Consider the following 17759-nt stretch of genomic DNA (forward strand, 5'->3'; position numbering starts at 1 on the left):
TCCAACGCATCTATTGTTGAAACCATAGCAGAGCATTCTTATCAATTCTAAAGAAACCTCTACCCTACTGTACCCCTGACAAATGTACTAAATTTATACCAGGGCTGAGTCCCAGTAGATCGAGCAGCATCCCCAATTGTAATGGGAAGCCAGATTAAAGAAAAAAAAAGTCATCTCCTTTAGTTTTGCCAGCTCAATTATAACATTGCTAGTGTCGACAGAAATTTCTTAGCTAATGGCATTACTTAGGATAGGTGAATGGAAAATTTCTTACCTGGTAATTTTCTCTTAACAAATGGGCTACTCCTCTTACCTACAGAATTCCAAAAGCTCCATTGGTGTTGCTGGAAACTTGAGGACTAAGCACGGTTCTCCATTTCAGGTTGACCAGAAATTCTGTCTTTGGCAGCATAACAAGTTAGTGATTCAGTTTCTCCCAATCATTTTGTTTTATATCTTTAATTTGTATTTGTTTTTCATGCAGTGGTGACTGCATTTCAACACTTAGTTCCTTCTCAGCTGAGGAATAATTGGAGCATTGAGGCTCTATGTCATTTTGAATTTTACATGCCAGGTACCCTTGATATATAATTATTTCCAGTTCTATTTTTTTGATTGACCTATAACTCCCATTTTGACAGACTTAATACAATTTTTCTTTAAAGGGTGAATTTTTTGAGGGATGTGAGTTAACTACAGAATTCTGACTGATTGCCACTTATCCAATACTGGGATTTCATTTTTCAATCTTTGTAACATGGTTTTCATTCTTTATAAAGCTAGTTATATAAACAAATTGTTGATTTTTCCCCTTCGTGGCTTTTCTGTCAAAAATCAGCTCTATCGTAAAGTGAAATTATTAAAATCAAACTCTGATTATGCTTTCAGAGTTAGTTTTGGGACATCCATAATCACATCCTGAAAGAAATGCAGACATGGACTTACTTAAAAACAACGGCCAACATTTTCAAACATAAAGCCTAATCCAAAATCCATTCAATGAAAATAATCCTATCATAATAATCAGTCGCTTGGTACAAGAAACTATAGCTGTATTTAAAGACTTGTAAAAGTTGCCTGATTTTCAGAAGTGTATAGTACTTATGAAAAGCAGAATATGCAATTAAACCTATTTAAATAGGAAAGTAAACACATACAAAGTTTTAGTGTCACAAAGGTCCGCTCTAAAAAAAAAAAAAGGATGCCAGGATTTTTCAGTCAGGGAAAACTCAGGAATTTAAGTAATCAAAGAAACAAGTTGCATGTAAAGCTCACCAAGGTGGGAACTGGAGGAAGAGAAGAGAGATGAGGGGAAAAAGACGAGTTGACAAGTTAGCATGAGTTGTGCCTTTGTTCTTGTGGTATAAATCACTACCATATGGCAGATATTTTCTTATGTTATCTTGTCTTGTTCAAAAACTATTTATGTACATATACACATAAGTGTATGTAGCGGATATCACTGCAGAACCAGAAATATATAATCCCAGGCCATGTTTACAGTACCAAAAATGGGGATAGGAGTGATATGGGGAATTATGTCAGGAAGCCTTTACTTCAATACCACATAAGCTTGTTAAAACCAAATATTAAATAAAATTTTAAGACCTGCACAATCACAATATAGTAGGGATTAAACAGCATAGCTTCTGCAAAAGAAAATTGAGTTTCACTATCTATCAGAATTCTTCGGACATTTCAACAAAATAAAAGATAAAAGGAGAACAGACTGCCAATTATATGGACTTTCAAAAAGCATTTGACAAGGTCCCTCACAATAGGCTATTAAGGAAACTAAGTAGTAGTGAGAGACAAACTACTGACATGAGTAGAAACTGTCTCAGAGACATAAAACAGTATGTGTATATTTTCATCATGGGTAAAAGTTAATAATGGGGTGTTCTGAGGTTGTGTGTTAGGACCGATGCATTTTGTTACTGATCTGGAAAAGGGAGAAGAGCAGTGAAGTGGCAAAATCTGCAAAGGACATAAAGTTAGATAAATCATGACCAAAGACTACCACGAGAAACTTCAGAGGGACCTAGCAAGCTACATGAATAAGTAACATGATGGCAGATGGAGTAATGCATATTGATAGGAGTAATTTGAATTTATACACTTTACCAGGTCCTAGATTAACTCAAAACTCAAGGGGGTGAAAAACGACACTGGCAATCACTGTTGGCAGCTCTATGAAAACTTGTGCTCTATTATTAGAGAATTGAAAAGGACTTCCATAAGTAAAGGGACTGAAAAGAATGGGACTGTTCAGTTTTGAGGAGACATGATAAAGGTATACAAAATAATGAATGGTATAAATACGATAAAGAGTGTGCTATTTACCCCCTTCCATAGTACAAGAAGTCGACAGTGAATGAAAATACCTTCTACAAAATGCACAGATGTCACAAGGTATCATTTAGGCCAAATGTTTAACAGGATTTAGAAAAGGTCAGAACATTTATAAGGATAATGGGAACATCCAGAGTTATATACTTCTAATTCTTACTAATGTATCAACAACATTTTAAACAACCATTTATTTGCAACGACAGGAAAAGTAGAGAAGGAGGGAGGCCTTGCCAAACCAGACCTTTTAAAAGAGACAGCAAAAACTTTGTGTACGTTTGTTTTCTGACGTTCATTTTTAGTACATTTTAACTTTCCTTGCTGTTTCTTTCTCTTAACAATTAAGCTTGAATTGTTTACTTATCGTACCAGGAGTCAGGATGTTGTGTGCAACAAATGGAGAGTGCTGAGCACTGAGCTATTGATCACAGTAAAAAAAAAATCACCACCTTTAATGACATGCCAACTCACGGAACCAAATTACTGCTCAATTTGATCATTTTCACCCACGTCCAGTATCTGAATTAAAAACAGCAGTGACAAATGTCAGACAAGGTCAGTTAGTAGAGGAAAAGACTCTGACATACCATTAAGAACAGAAATGCTACAGAGTAGCTACTGTCATACTTGATTGTTTTTGTTAAAACCAATTAGCCATTGATTTTCTGGCATACAAGAGTATTGTACAAATCTTAAATTTTATTTTCAGTTACTACCCTCTTTAACAGATTACTTTGTATTTACACTGCTAAAGATTTGTATAACAAGTTTATCCCAAATTAAATAATATTTAAAACAATCATGATTGCATAACTTTTCTACTTTAAATTATTAACCCAATTAGTGCTTTATTCACATTTTAAAAACTTGTACAATTTATTACAAATATAAAACAGTGCAGTTTTCCATACATTATCTCAACTCTGAGACAAACACTTAAAAGACATGGAAAAAGATTTAATTTCTATAAACATAACATTTGCATCACTCACATCCTTTTATTTTCAACGTCCTTCCCTACCCCCGATTTAAAAAGATCAAACATACAACATACTGTAGGTTTATTTTTATTCAAAAAGTTACTGTCTCAAGACATAAATACAAATCAGAAAACAGTACAATTAGGACAATAGAATGTGGAGGACAACAGGTTAAGGTAAATATATAAAACATTTTAGCTGGTTGAAAACATAAAGCTGTAAGAACTGCTTTCACAAAGAAACACTCGTTCAAGAGTAAGAAAAAATCAATTTAAGTTTAAAATCATATATACAGTCCTCTCAGCAGTTCTATTAAATGCAGTGGTGTGAAAAACAATATAGGCAGTACTTTTAGAAATGAGAATATTTATTTATGTAAAATGAGTTAGGCAGATCTGGTTTTGAGTATACTGTTATCCCATGACTTAGTAAAATAATTACATTTTATCATGATCCTTTAGATAATCTATGGTTTTTGGCTACCACAGCCCAATGTTTAATTTCTGAATCTAAAAACAGGAAGCCTTTTCATATTCACCCATTTGGGGAAATTCTTGTATTGCAAGCGTATTAAGGCATGGAATGATTAAAATAATATACCTCAAGAACTGAGAGACAACTGACAAAAAATATACATATGTAATATAAGTTAATATTTCCTTTAAAATGATGTCTAGCTGCCTAAGCCTTGCAAAATAAGTTGATGTCAAAATGGCACAGATCCACTTTCTGTTTTAAACTGATTTAATTTATTTGTGAAAGGACAAAAAATGAAGTTTAAAGCTTAGCTTTCAAAGAATATTATGGGGTGGTTTATGAATTTCTATTATCCAATCTAATTTACATACAGAGGAAATGTACTGTAACCTGTTAGAAGTATCTTTAACCTGAAGACTGCTTGCAAAGACAGATAGATAAAACAATATAAAATACAAATTTAAAAATCATTTTTAAAGCATGAATTCTCATGCTTTTCTATTTTTAAACATTGTTAAACTTTCAATATATTTCTGAAACCTCATAATTTTAAGTTGGAATTTAAAAGTAAGAAAAAACTAAACAAACTGCGCAATTATAAAATCAGCACCAATTTATATATATATATAATTTTATTTAAAATTTAGATCCCTATTCCCACACTCTAATAAGCTGTATAATTTTTGTTTAGAATTTTTCTGCAAACATACTACAATAAGCTTCTTTTATTTGGAGACAAAATACAGTGGCACTACTGGAAGGAATTTCACAACATTACATTTTTCTTAAAGGACAAGCAAACTTTCAGGGTTGATAATGGGGCAAACATGACTGTGTTATGTTACTTTCTGGCAGTTCTGAGAAGGACAGAATGAAACTTTTGGATTTGAAAAATATTTTAGATGAAAAAATTGATAACATTCTGCATTTAAGTTTACTTTTCTCCATGATTATCTTAATTAAAAAGCTTCTCTTGATGCAGTTTAAGCATTTAATTTAAAATGCCAAAATTCTGCTGGTTTTACAATTCTAGAAAATCAATCCACCTGCCATTTCAGTTCATGTACGTAAACAAACCCAGCAGAGCTCATGATTTAGTACACCCAATAAATGTATAAAAAGAGGAGCTCAAAGCTGTACCAAGCACCTCTGAGAATGTTAGATTAAAACAAATGTGGAATACTTTTTATGATTCGGAAATAAACTAACACATAAAATATTGGTTTTTCAACAAAAACTGTAGCTTATCCTCAAACGGTTTACTTGTCCTTTACATTTCATTTTTCAGGCAAACAAAACTGCCCCTTCAATGCACTTGATCTTGAAAGCATGTCATTCTCCTTAGAGAAAAATCTGTTCAGAATTTCACTGTATCTACCACAATTTTGTATTTAAAAACTTCCTCTTCCATTTAGAAAATGACTTCATCACGGATTTATTTGCTGATCTGGTATTAAAACATTGACACCCCAAGAACCTAAAACAAAGAGAAAAATTGTACATATTAAAAGTGGCCTGCTAGTCAATTTATATTTTTCTACAAATTCTAACATAAATGTAAAGAGTAAGACACAGAATGTACTACTTAGATTACATCACACCAAGACACGTACAAATGCCTCCAATATATTTTAAATTTTCTATCCTCTCCTCAATCCAAAATTAGCAAAAACTAAGAGGAAATTACCAAGTCTGTAGTATGGAAACAAAGACATCTCATATGTATTTATTATAGGGTCCTCAAAAAAATTTAAATAGATGTCTATCATAAAAAACAGCACAGCTCTTCATCATATTTCTATGAATTTAGATAAGTTACCATTAGCTAGTTTTTCCACGAGTTAACTATCTGGAATTCTTTGAAGATGACAATTTCTCAGGCCCAAAATGGAAGTCGAGTACCTTGTTCTGCAGTCTTCAGAACTGTTAAAAAGCAGTTAGTCTTGGATGGAGTGGCCTATATGAATGTATGATCTGGTGCAGAGACTGTGTCTATAAAGAAGACATCTTGCCTCTCAGTTGCTGTCCAGGATACAGACATTAAACAGTGGGTACTGATGAAGGCAACATATTCAGAAAAATACAACTAGTAAGTAATCCAATAAAACCAAAGCCTCACTTAAGAGAGACCACATGATTAAGTGAAAGAAAGCTCGATCTGGATGAAGGATCTGCTCGGACTTATCTGACACCAAGGAGAGCAAGCTGCTTCCTGAACTATCAAAAGCAGGTTCCAGGACTGACAACCCCAAACCAAAAATATCCAGACGCGTTCGTTTTCCTCCTTTGCTCTGTATAGGATTTTGAGGATCAAAACATAGTGCAGTGCAGCTATATAAAACAAACTTCATTCCGTGTTGTAGCAAGAATTTATCTAATACTGATGTGCACCTGCTCCTCTCTCTGGCATCAAACCAACTCTTAATGTTGACCATGGCACTAATAATTAACATGCAACTGAAGTAAACTATGAAAGGCATACAAAAATACATTGTGATAAGAAACCAGAAGTCCTAGGTGCCAATGACAGTGTGTGTGCCATAAAACAAGTGAGATTGCAAGGAACTACCATGACTTCTTTATAAACTGAATTTTGGATCCAGATGGTGCATGTGTCAAGGCACACAGAACCATCATAACCTAACTGCTTTTTAATGTGTCCAGAGTCTATGCCAAAGGGCACAAACTCCAAGAGTGAGGGATCTGTACAAGCAATTCCATGAAGAAACCTATACAAACCCTACCCAGGAGGAATGTGTGTTTATAAAATTAGACAGCATAACTGGCTTAGTTTTTTTTAAATACTGAGTGATACAATTCCTGAATTATGTTTTTATATGGATTAATCATTGAAATATTTGAAATAAGTAGTTCAAGACAGATTTTTCATCTTTAAATTTAAGCAGATAAATGAATGTGCAAGACAAAATGAATTAGACTTGGAATATGCTCTGGATGCATGCACTTGCAGTACTGTAATTTATCATCTGCTGCCATCATGTGGTAATGCTGATAAACTGCTAGTAGAGATGCATCTTTAAATTTAAGCTCTATTTAAGGTGAAAATCCCAGGCAAAAGTATATGCTCTGTGTGAGTGTTTTAGTAGGAATGGGGTAAAAGGATGGGGCAGGTGGCAGCGAAGAAACAGAAGTGAGCCTATGGTAAAGATGTAAGCTATGATTTAAGGTTTGAGGTCAGAACCATCAGACTGGAAATGTATAATGGCCCTGGATTAAGAGGAACAAACCCTGTGTCAGATGAAATTGGTGACTGGTCTGAACACCATTAACATTTTAGTAAGATGAAAAAGATGTTTACAACAGTTCCACTACCTACAATTAATGGAAACGCATTATATTTTACATTTGAAATAAAGCTTAGTAGGTGGTTGGTGTTCCCCACAGGTGTTATCTGAGGAGAGCACAAAAATCCTATTAAAAAAGCCTACCTAGTACAAATCCTTGTATGACTTCCTGCTATCAGAAGATGCCTGCTAATATGGTATGTATGTGAGTCAGATAAATGGATGGCTTTGGGGCAGGGGGCTTGGGAAGGTGGGGGTTTAAAACTTAATGGAACTTATATAAAACTTAAAAAAAAATAATGGAATTTATATTATGTGTCCTTCCAGGAAATAAACCCCACCCCTTTATAATTTTGACTATATGTATGTCAAATGATTTTTTCCTAATTTTGTTTTTCTTCCTCATGCCCTCACAAAGGTTTCTTGGACCCACAGAACATCTCCTGTTTCCCCCCTTTCCTACCAGAGCCTGGCTGTTTGGGTGCTGCAGCTTGTTATTCTCAATGTCATTTTGTAATACTAAGAGAATGCTGAAAATGGCTAAAAATGACAGCTGGTTCTGAGAGAGAAGGGAAAAGGATGTTTACAGCTGTTTGCTTTCAGAATTTTTCTCCCCATTTCTGCTGCCTTCCATCCAGACAGCAGCAGGACTTCAAAGGAAAAACTGCCATTTCCCCTTCCCAGCCACTGCGCTCAGCAGCATTAGAAAAGTAACCAGGCTACTTTTAACTGGACGTTCCTGATGAAAAAAGCTGGATTAAAGGTTCCTGGTTCAGCCTGTTGACCTATGATGACAAGTTTGTATGGAGGCCGGAGACAGCAGAGAAAGTGGGTGAGGGAAGGGAAAAATAGTTGTTCAAGTGGGAATCAAAGGCTTTAGTGGCCTGTGCAGCTAACGCTTTCAGTAAGAAAAAGCCTCTGTCCACTACAGATAATAGGGGAAACGTATTTAAACATGTTTCAGAGTAGCAGCCATGTTAGTCTATATCCGCAAAGAGAAAAGGAGGACTTGTGGCACCTTAAAGGTTCTAAGAGGTTCTTAGAACCTCTAAGGTGCCACAAGTCCTCCTTTTCTCTTTGCATATTTAAACATTTCTCCCATATTTAAATTCTGTAACCTATGTAGCACAAACGATGTAAGGGATACATATTTTGATTGGTGAGGAGACCCCTAGCCAACCACTGCTGAGAACTGGCTGTGAAATTACCTGAATGACTCATTCAGCCAGAACAGGGATCTTTGCCTTAGAGTCCAGTCACATAGTAGATAATATATACTTTCCACATTAGTAAGTGGCCTCTTTTCATTTTGGTTTTGACCTAACCATAGGGAATTACACTCGGAACATGGAAAATCAGAAACTTGGAAATACCTTAGTATCAACAGTGTGTGGTATTTGTTATCCTTACTTAGAAATTCAAAAATATTGTTTACATTAATTACTTTTCCTGTGATGAAAAAAGCCACTACCAATATCATAGGAAATATCTTATATTACATAGTTTCATCAGCTATATACCGATTGTCAAAATAATCACAAAGTAGTCCTTAGTATTTGATTAAGTTGCCACAATCTTGGGTATTCCTTTCCAACTACACATCCAGTTTTATTATATATTTAATCTTACAATTAGAATTCTTTTTAGTTCCCCCCTCTTTTGACTAAACCTACTGATTCGTCCATGATTGAAGCAGGGTCAAAGAAATCTGGTTTTAGCTCCGTTCTCTCTCTCCTGTTCTTTGATGGTGGCTAAAAAAAAAGCAAGCAAACAAACTGTCACCAAAAATGTTAATAGTAAGTTATATTAAAGGTACAGGGAAAAAAAAGAACCACTTATTTTGAGCACAGATGATATTCATACTTTAAAAGCGTAAAAATGTATTCTTAGATAAAAACTAATTTTTATTCCTGCATAACTTTTTTACTTTTTGTATGACTGTTTGAACAAGTAGTATATTAAGTGCCAAGTATTATTTTAAAACATATGCAAACTCAACAAAATAAACTTCAAGAAATAAAAGGTTACTTTAACTGGAATTCTTGGAGATGCATGGTCCCTATGGGTCATCACAGTGGGGTGCGCATGCACTCTGTGTGCCCAGGATTGGAAAGTCTTCAACAGCAACATCTGTTGGTTCGCATCTGCACTTCCTCATGTTCACAACCCAGGACATAAAGGGTGGCACGGACCAACCACTTCATTAGTTCTGGCCTATCATGAATCACAAGATGACCCTAGCAGAGGAGAAGTAGGGTGGGTTGTGACTAACCACAAGGACCACACATCTCAGACAACTCCAGCTACTGTTAAGTAACTTTCTCTTCTTCTTCACCTGCTGGTCCCTATGGATATTCACTGCAGGTGACCCCCAAGCAGCGCTCGTTGAGGAGGAAGGTATGAGGAAGTATACTGTACAAAAGGAGGTGTCTCCAGCCGAAACTTGAACAATAGTATACCTGGTGAAGGTGTGTATGAAACCACACGTAGCTGCTCTATATATTTCCAAGGAGAATATTCCCTGTAAGAAGGCTACCAATGCTGATTGCGCTCTCATAAAAAGGGCCCCAACAGTTTGAGGAGATGGGATTTTCATAAGATCATAGCAACGGGCATGCTATGGAAATCCATAGGAAATCCATGGAACCTTTGGGAGCCCCTTTACTCTTTCAGCAACAGTAGTGAACAACCTTGTAGACTTCTGAAAGGGTGCCAGTTCTGTGCAAGTAGAAGACTAGAGCCCTGCACACATCTGGGGAAGGGAGTCTTGTCTTCTCCAAACTGTTGTGAGATGTAGGGTAGAATACCAGAAGGTGAAAATTCTGGTTAAGGGGAAACTCAGAATGCACTTTAGATATGAACTTTGTAGTTGCAAAGAAACCCTGCCCTTGTGAAAAACCGTGTAAGGTGGTTCTGCCAAAAGGGCCCCAAGCTCCCCAACCCTTATACCAGAAATAACTGCCATCAAGAAGGAGTACAGGAGGAAACAGGAGGCTATGGGTTCCACAAGTGGTCTCAGAAGAGCAGAAAGGACCAGGTTCAGATCCCAGGTAGGATCCAGTTTTAAAACTGTAGGGAATGTCCCTACGATGCCCTTCAGACCCTTTGCAGTAGTGGGATGGGTAAAGACCAAGCAGTCCTCTAGGGGAGGGAAAACACTGATAGCTGCCAAATGTACCTATATGGAGTCAAGAGACAAGACTTCTGCAGTGAAAAAAGATATTCCAGTCTGAGGAGGATTCCCGATGCCTCCAGAAGTAAGTGGTGCCGCTGGCGTCAAAGGGAGAATTGGTGCCATTTAGCGGAACAGTGTTTCCCCACAAAGGGTCTCCTCAAGCATGCCCTCTGTTTTCACTGTCCATCCAAAAACATACCAGATGCAGGGAAGCTGAGTTGGGGTGATTCATCCTGGTCCTGTTCTGGGACAGCAGGTTCAGGAATGGTTGTAGGTGGATGCACATATGGGGAAGAGAGCTGTAGGATGGTGGTGAAGCAGAAATGCTTTGGCTACCAAAAAATTATCACAATCACTGTTGCCCAGTTGAGCTCAATGTTCCTGAGTATAAGAGGCAATAGGGGAATGGGAGTGAAGGCATACATCAGTGGATCTGACCATTCCACTAGGAAGATGGCCCATCTGGAGTTGAGGTCTTGGGTAGTGTGGGAGCAGTATGCTGGGTGCTCCTTGTTCTGTTAGTTGCAAAAAAGATCCCAAGATGAGAACCCCCCCACCCACCCCTTTCTCCTGCCCTACTACTGAAAGATGTGCTGCACTATAAATTGGTAGAGTTCCCATTCATGATCTGTGTGGAAATGCCTGCTGAGGCTGTCTGACAGGAAATTCATTACCCCTGGAACATGTGCTGCCAGGAGTGTGATCTGATGCCTGATGCACCAATTCCAGGGCTAGACTGCTTCTCTGCAGAGTTGGGTAGGTCTCGCTCCTCCCTGCTTCTTCATATAGTAGATGGGGATGCTATTGTCTGTTCTTGACCTGCATGCATGAGATCCAAAAACCGGCTAGAAATGTCTTGCATGCTTTGTGAACCGCCCAAAGCGCGAATAGGTTGATTAGTAGTCTGGATTGGTATGGGTACCAGGAAACTTGGGCTATCTCATTGTCGAGATTCACTCCCTATCCCAGTAGGGAAGCATCCATGATGAGTGTCTTTGTAGATCATGTGGGAACAAAAGCCACACACACACACACACTCACTCACTGTTTTCCCATCAAGCGAGCAATGTCAACATGCCCTGTGGAAAATAAACTTTCTTGTCCAAAGGATCACTGTTCTGGGCATAGACAGTCTGTAGCCAGATTTGAAGGTATCATAAGTACAGCCATTTGCATGGGGTGACACAGGCGCACGCTGCCTTGTGGCCTAACAGGACTAAGCAGGATCAGACTGTAATCTGAGGGCCAAGATGAGGCAGCCAATGAGATTCCTCCTGGCACGGAATCAGTCCTGAAATAAATAGGAGCTGCCCAATGAACTGTATGGTTTATGTGGATATTAAATTTATTTGAAAATAAAAAAAACAGGAGTACTTGTGGCACATTACAGACTAAGAAATTTATCTGAGCATAAGCTTTCGTGGGCTACAGCCCACTTCATTGGATGCATGCAGTGGAAAATACAGTAGGAAGATTTTATATACACAGAGAACATGAAACAATGGGTGTTACCATACACACCATAATGAGAGTGATCAGTTAAGGCAAGCTATTACCAGCAGGAGAGAGAACAAAAAACAAAAAAAACCTTTTGTAGTGATAATCAAGATGGGCCATTTCCAGCAGTTGAAGAGGAACCGTAGGGGGGAAAAATAAACAAGGGGAAATAGTTTTACTTTGTGTAATGACCCATCCACTCCCAGTCTATATTCAAGCCTTAATTTAATGGTGTCCAGTTTGCAAATTAATTCCAATTCAGCAGTCTCTCGCTGGAGTCTGTTTTTGAAGTTTTTTTGTTGTGATAGTGCGACTTTTAGGTCTGTAATCGAGTGACCAGAGAGATTCAAGTTTTCTCTGACTGGTTTTTGAATGTTATAATTCTTGACATCTGATTTGTGTCCATTATTATTTTACATAGAGACTGTCCGGTTTGGCCAACGTACATGGCAGAGGGACATGTAATGCACAGTCTCTACGTAAAAGAATAAATGGACACAAATCTGATGTCAAGAATTATAGTATCTGATGAAGTGGGCTGTAGCCCACGAAAGCTTATGCTCAAATAAATTGGTTAGTCTCTAAGGTGCCACAAGTACTCCTGTTCTTCCTGCGGATACAGATTAACATGGCTGCTACTCTGAAACCTGTCATTAAATTTACTTGGTGTCTCAAGGAACGATTTCAAGTGCAGCAGTGGTTGCTGCGTACTTCCTAGCATGGCTCACTATGAACAGCCAATCATTCAGAAAGGAAAATATTGGTCTGCCTTGCCTGCGAAGGTAAGTGGCCACCACTGCAAGCATTTTGTAAAGACCCTTGGGGCTACTAAGAGGCTAACAGGGAGCACTGTGTATTGAAAATGTTGTTAAATGTGACTAAAGAGATTGTTACCCTCAAAGGGAAGGTCCTCAATGGTAGTTTGGACTGCTCTGGGAACCCTGAAGCCATAAACCCCTCTCATGACTACCGAAATAGCAAAGGAATGTGATGCTGTGTCCAGTGTATCAAGGGATTCCATCATCCAGGATGGCCTGGAAGTGAGGCCTATATTCCAGAGGCAGTTTGTTCACAAAGTCAAATAGCTTGTTTAATTCAAGTTGTCATATCTGGACATCAACATATGGTAATTTGCTATCTGGAATGCTAAACTGTTCAATGAGAAAAATCTTACTCTGAAAAGGTCGAGCTGCTTTGCATCTTTGTCCAGGGGAGTGGACTTGGGCTAGTGTAGCTGGCTTTGGTCTGTGACAGCCTGGACCACCAAGGAGTTTGGATTCAGCTGAGAACAAGTATTCTGCTGCCTTGGGGGAAACAAACTATTGTTTCTCAGTCCTCTTTGGGGTTGGGTCACATGTGGCAGGGGTGTTCCAAACCACTCTGGAGAGAGTCACAGCCTGGAGTATGTCTAGGAACTCCTGGGTCAGATCTTCGACCTCCTCTAGCAGAACCTGACAAGTGTCTGATTCTCCTGAGACGGTCCTGGTACTGCTTAAAGTTGTCCATTAGTGATAGAGATGCTGGCGATACTGCCTCATCTGGAGAGGACAAAGAAAGCACTGCTGGTGGATCTGATGTTAGTAGCTATTCCTCCTTCATAGACTGTTCCAGTGGAGCCTCTAGTTCAGGTGGATGGTGCAGGTGGAAGAGTCAAGGAAGACCTCTTTTTAGAGGATTTAAGAAATATGTCCCTCTTCTTGCAGGGATTTTGCCCTTATCTTCCTCATGCTTCTGCTGCATGGAGTCCTTATGCTTGCTGAAGGACTCCAATCCATTCAGAGCAGGTGCAGAGGGTATGGAGGGCTGCCCAGAGGCTCCAGATGGGTTGATGTGGGGAGGAAGGGCTCAGGCAGGGCCTCATGGAGATCTCTATAAGGTACCCCAGGAGCCTGAACTCATGAGATTGTCTGGTACACGGAAGAAAAACACAGAAGATGCCACATTTCGAAGGAATGTTTGCTTCTCTGAGACAATACTGATGTTCTTGTGCAGATTACTCATTACATTCCACTCAAGGCTTGAAGCCTGGAACTTTGGACATAATAGGTGCCTGAAACAGTGAAGGAACTGCGGGGGGTTGGAGGGGTGAAAGGGACCCACATTATCTCCAACTCAATATCCAAAAGTTTAACCACTATTTATATTTACAAGTATGATGAAGGAGAACACTAAAGAGGAGAAACAGACCCTGGAAATTCTGTCCCACACTGTAAGTGGTGGAAAAGGAACTGGAGAGGCAATCAGTCTATTCCACCCTTAAGGCCCTCAGTTGAGAGCATGAGAAGGTGTAGGGGCAGACCAACAGACACGGTCATTGAAGAGTTTCTGGTCCTGGCCACTAGGAATGTCTGTGCACTCCATACTGAATACCCACAGGAACCGCAACGTGAAGAGGAACTTTGAATAATAAAAAAGGAACTGTGCTGCTAATATCTTTACATTAAAAAAAACAAACAAACCAACTGCCAAAACTGTTAAAACGACCTTCAGGTTTTTTTTAAAAAACATGATCACTAATTGCTCTGTGATGCAAAGAAAATAAGTTTATTTAAGAAGAATCACTGGCTTTAACTAATGTTGAAATAGCAGGCTTAAATTAAAATAAAAAATCAAAATTTTCTTACCAAGTCTATGTCCATGGTGTCAAAATCCATGCCTTCATTTAGGTCTTCGATTCGCCCTTCTGATGACATCATCACATCTTCAACAATCGGCTCCTCATCATCTTCCATTAGGCTTGTACCACGCCGACTGAAGAAAAAGATTTATTTAGTACTAAAACTGAGCTACTAAAAATAAAAAATAAGAACATATTAGAAAATCCTGGAGTCTACTACAGAACTGAATATGAATTACAATTGTAATGAAGAGTGATGGAACTAAAGAAAGGAAGTGAGAGTTTGGTTATCTGTCACTGAATCTGAACAACATAAAACAGGCCCAGCCCATGTAAAAAGCTCTCTTTTGTATTTCATATGAAGAGAGGAGACTGGGAACAACAACAAGATTTGCTGTACACAATCATGTTCCTCAGCACTATTGGTGTGTGGACATAACAAATCTCAGAAAATATCAGACTCATGGTCAATTTATGACCCAAAAGAATGATAGTTGTTACTCTTTTCACAGTCTGAGGTGCTTTAATTGACCGGATTGTTTCATTTGGATCTGAGATCTTAATGAATTCCAACTTTTGTTTACTTTAGCGCATAAAGGAACAGAACCACCTTCTCCAAGGGCAAGTCTGCTTGAGATAGTCTGAGGATTTTCTCCCTCAGGAAGGATCAGAGACTAGATACTCAGTTCTTTTGAGCTCTCAAGCTGAAAGTGGTTGAAAAAGAGCCACTCTGTGAAGAATCTGTATGCAGGCCCACCTTGGACATCTTTCCATTACACAAAGGGCACCATTTACAGCCAGTTACCTTATCAACCATCCTTTTGGTACTAAATGGCAATGCTAACAGCAATACCCATCATACTGAGAGACTGAAATAAAGTTTAATTAAAAAAAAAGAAAATCATGGAAAAGCACATCTAGAAACACTAAGATCACAAGAGTGAAGAACAGCTTACAGAAAGTAGCTGGAGGAAGAGAAGGGTACTCACCCTGTGCAATAACTGAGGTTCTTCGAGATACTGCTGTAGATGCAGCAGCGCCCCCTGGGATTGGAGATCTTCATCAGCAGTGCCCATTGGACTGCACATGTGCATCTCCCCGTCTTTCCCCATGAGTGGCATGTATATATAGCGCCGGGTAGTCCAACCCCGCACCAGTTCTTTCTCTACCAGAGAGCTTATCTTTCAGCTCTGAAGAAGAGGGGAGGAGGGCGAGTAGTGGAGCACCCAGATGGACACATATCTCAAAGAACCTCAGTTACTGCACAGGGTGAGTAACCTTCATTTCATAGAATCATAGAATATCAGGTTTGGAAGGGACCTCAGGAGGCCACCTAGTCCAACCCCCTGCTCAAAGCAGGACCAATCCCCAATTAAATCATCCCAGCCAGGGCTTTGTCAAGCCTGACCTTAAAAACTTCTAAGGAAGGAATTCTACCACCTCCCTAGGTAACGCATTCCAGTGTTTCACCACCCTCCTAGTGAAAAAGTTTTTCCTAATATCCAACCTAAACCTCCCCCACCGCAACTTGAGACCATTACTCCTTGTCCTGTCCTCTTCTACCACTGAGAATAGTCTAGAACCATCCTCTCTGGAACCACCTCTCAGGTAGTTGAAAGCAGCTATCAAATCCCCCCTCATTCTTCTCTTCTGCAGACTAAACAATCCCAGTTCCCTCAGCCTCTCCTCATAAGTCATGTGTTCCAGACCCCTAATCATTTTTGTTGCCCTTCGCTGGACTCTCTCCAATTTTTCCACATCCTTCTTGTAGTGTGGGGCCCAAAACTGGACAAAGTACTCCAGATGAGGCCTCACCAATGTCGAATAGAGGGGAACGATCACGTCGCTCGATCTGCTCGCTATGCCCCTATTTATACATCCCAAAATGCCATTGGCCTTCTTGGCAACAAGGGCACACTGCTGACTCATATCCAGCTTCTCGTCCACTGTCACCCCTAGGTCCTTTTCCACAGAACTGCTGCCTAGCCATTCGGTCCCTAGTCTGTAGCTGTGCATTGGGTTCTTCCGTCCTAAGTGCAGGACCCTGCACTTATCCTTATTGAACCTCATCAGATTTCTTTTGGCCCAATCCTCCAATTTGTCTAGGTCCCTCTGTATCATATCCCTGCCCTCCAGCGTATCTACCACTCCTCCCAGTTTAGTATCATCCGCAAATTTGCTGAGAGTGCAATCCACACCATCCTCCAGATCATTTATGAAGATATTGAACAAAACCGGCCCCAGGACCAACCCCTGGGGTACTCCACTTGACACCGGCTGCCAACTAGACATGGAACCATTGATCACTACCCGTTGAGCCCGACAATCTACCCAATCTACCCAACTTTCATCTTCAAGTGATGTTCCTGTGGGTGCTCCATTGTAAGTGACTATAAAGGAGTACCCCTAGTTGGAAGGCTGGAGCTTCAGAGCAGCATTTACTGTAGATGATAGGACAGTGTGTCTGAGTAGCGCATCTGATACTGCGTCATGAGTAATTGCATAGTGATGGCTAGAAGCGTCCATGGATGCCCACGTGGCCACTTTGCAAATGTCAGCAATTGGGACATTGTTGAGAACGGCAATCGAGGTGGGAAGAGAGCAGGTGAAATGTGCTCTAGTTTCAGGAAGCAGCTGTCAATTGTATAGTTGGTAGGACAGGTGTATATACTGTGAGATCCACTTGGAAAGGCGTTGCTTAGAAACAGTTGCACCTTCGATCTTTTGGTCGTTGATAAGAATAAGTGTGGTGACCATCGGAAAGGCTTAGTTCTGTCCAAATAAAGGGCTTGTCTGATCTCCAGGGTATGTAATGCCACTTCCTCCTGTTTGCTGTGTAGTTTTAGAAAGAAGCAGAAAAGGTGCATAGGTTGGTTTAGGTAGAAAAAGGATTGTATGTTGGGTAAAAATTTGGGATGTTGTCATAACGTAACTTTGTCTTTATGAAAAATCATGTGCAAGGGGTATGCCACAAGTGCTCCAATTTCACCGAGCTGACAGGCAGAGGTGATAGCGATAAGAAATACTGTTTTCGTGGATAAGTGAACATAAGAGCACATCACCACTGGTTTGAATGGTGGTCTATTAAGAGAACATAAGAAGAGCTGGAGTAGGATCACATATGTGAGGGTAAAAATTTTGGAGGCCCTTCAGGAATATTTTTATGAGTGGGTGAATGAACAAGGAGTGGCTGTCTACACTGGGAGGAAAGGCCATAATGGCAGCCAAGCATACACAAATGGAGCTGATTGATAACCCTGATCTTTTAAGGTGTAAAATGTAGTCCAAGATGAGTGATAATGGAGCACACACTGCCTTGACATAATTGGTGGCACACCAGGATTGGAATCTACGTCCAT

General features: G+C 39.4%; 1 protein-coding gene across 3 annotated transcripts in view; it reads right to left on the reverse strand.

Moving 5' to 3' along the window:
• Positions 1–4434: 4434 nt before the first annotated feature.
• The window catches only part of STAG2 (STAG2 cohesin complex component), a 180526-nt gene continuing 167201 nt past the window's right edge, over positions 4435–17759 (reverse strand). For all 3 annotated transcript variants that reach the window (XM_084639662.1, XM_084639664.1, XM_084639663.1), the window contains 3 exons: positions 14408–14534; positions 8785–8862; positions 4435–5283 (listed from right to left, as the gene is read on the reverse strand). In XM_084639662.1, coding sequence (XP_084495788.1) covers positions 5260–5283; positions 8785–8862; positions 14408–14534 — 229 coding nt within the window. In that variant the 3' untranslated portion in view covers positions 4435–5259. The remainder of the gene's footprint in view (positions 5284–8784; positions 8863–14407; positions 14535–17759) is intronic.

The sequence above is a fragment of the Lepidochelys olivacea genome (assembly GCF_965140295.1).
Source record: "Lepidochelys olivacea isolate rLepOli2 genome assembly, chromosome: 9".
NCBI classification, from domain to species: Eukaryota; Metazoa; Chordata; order Testudines; family Cheloniidae; genus Lepidochelys; species Lepidochelys olivacea.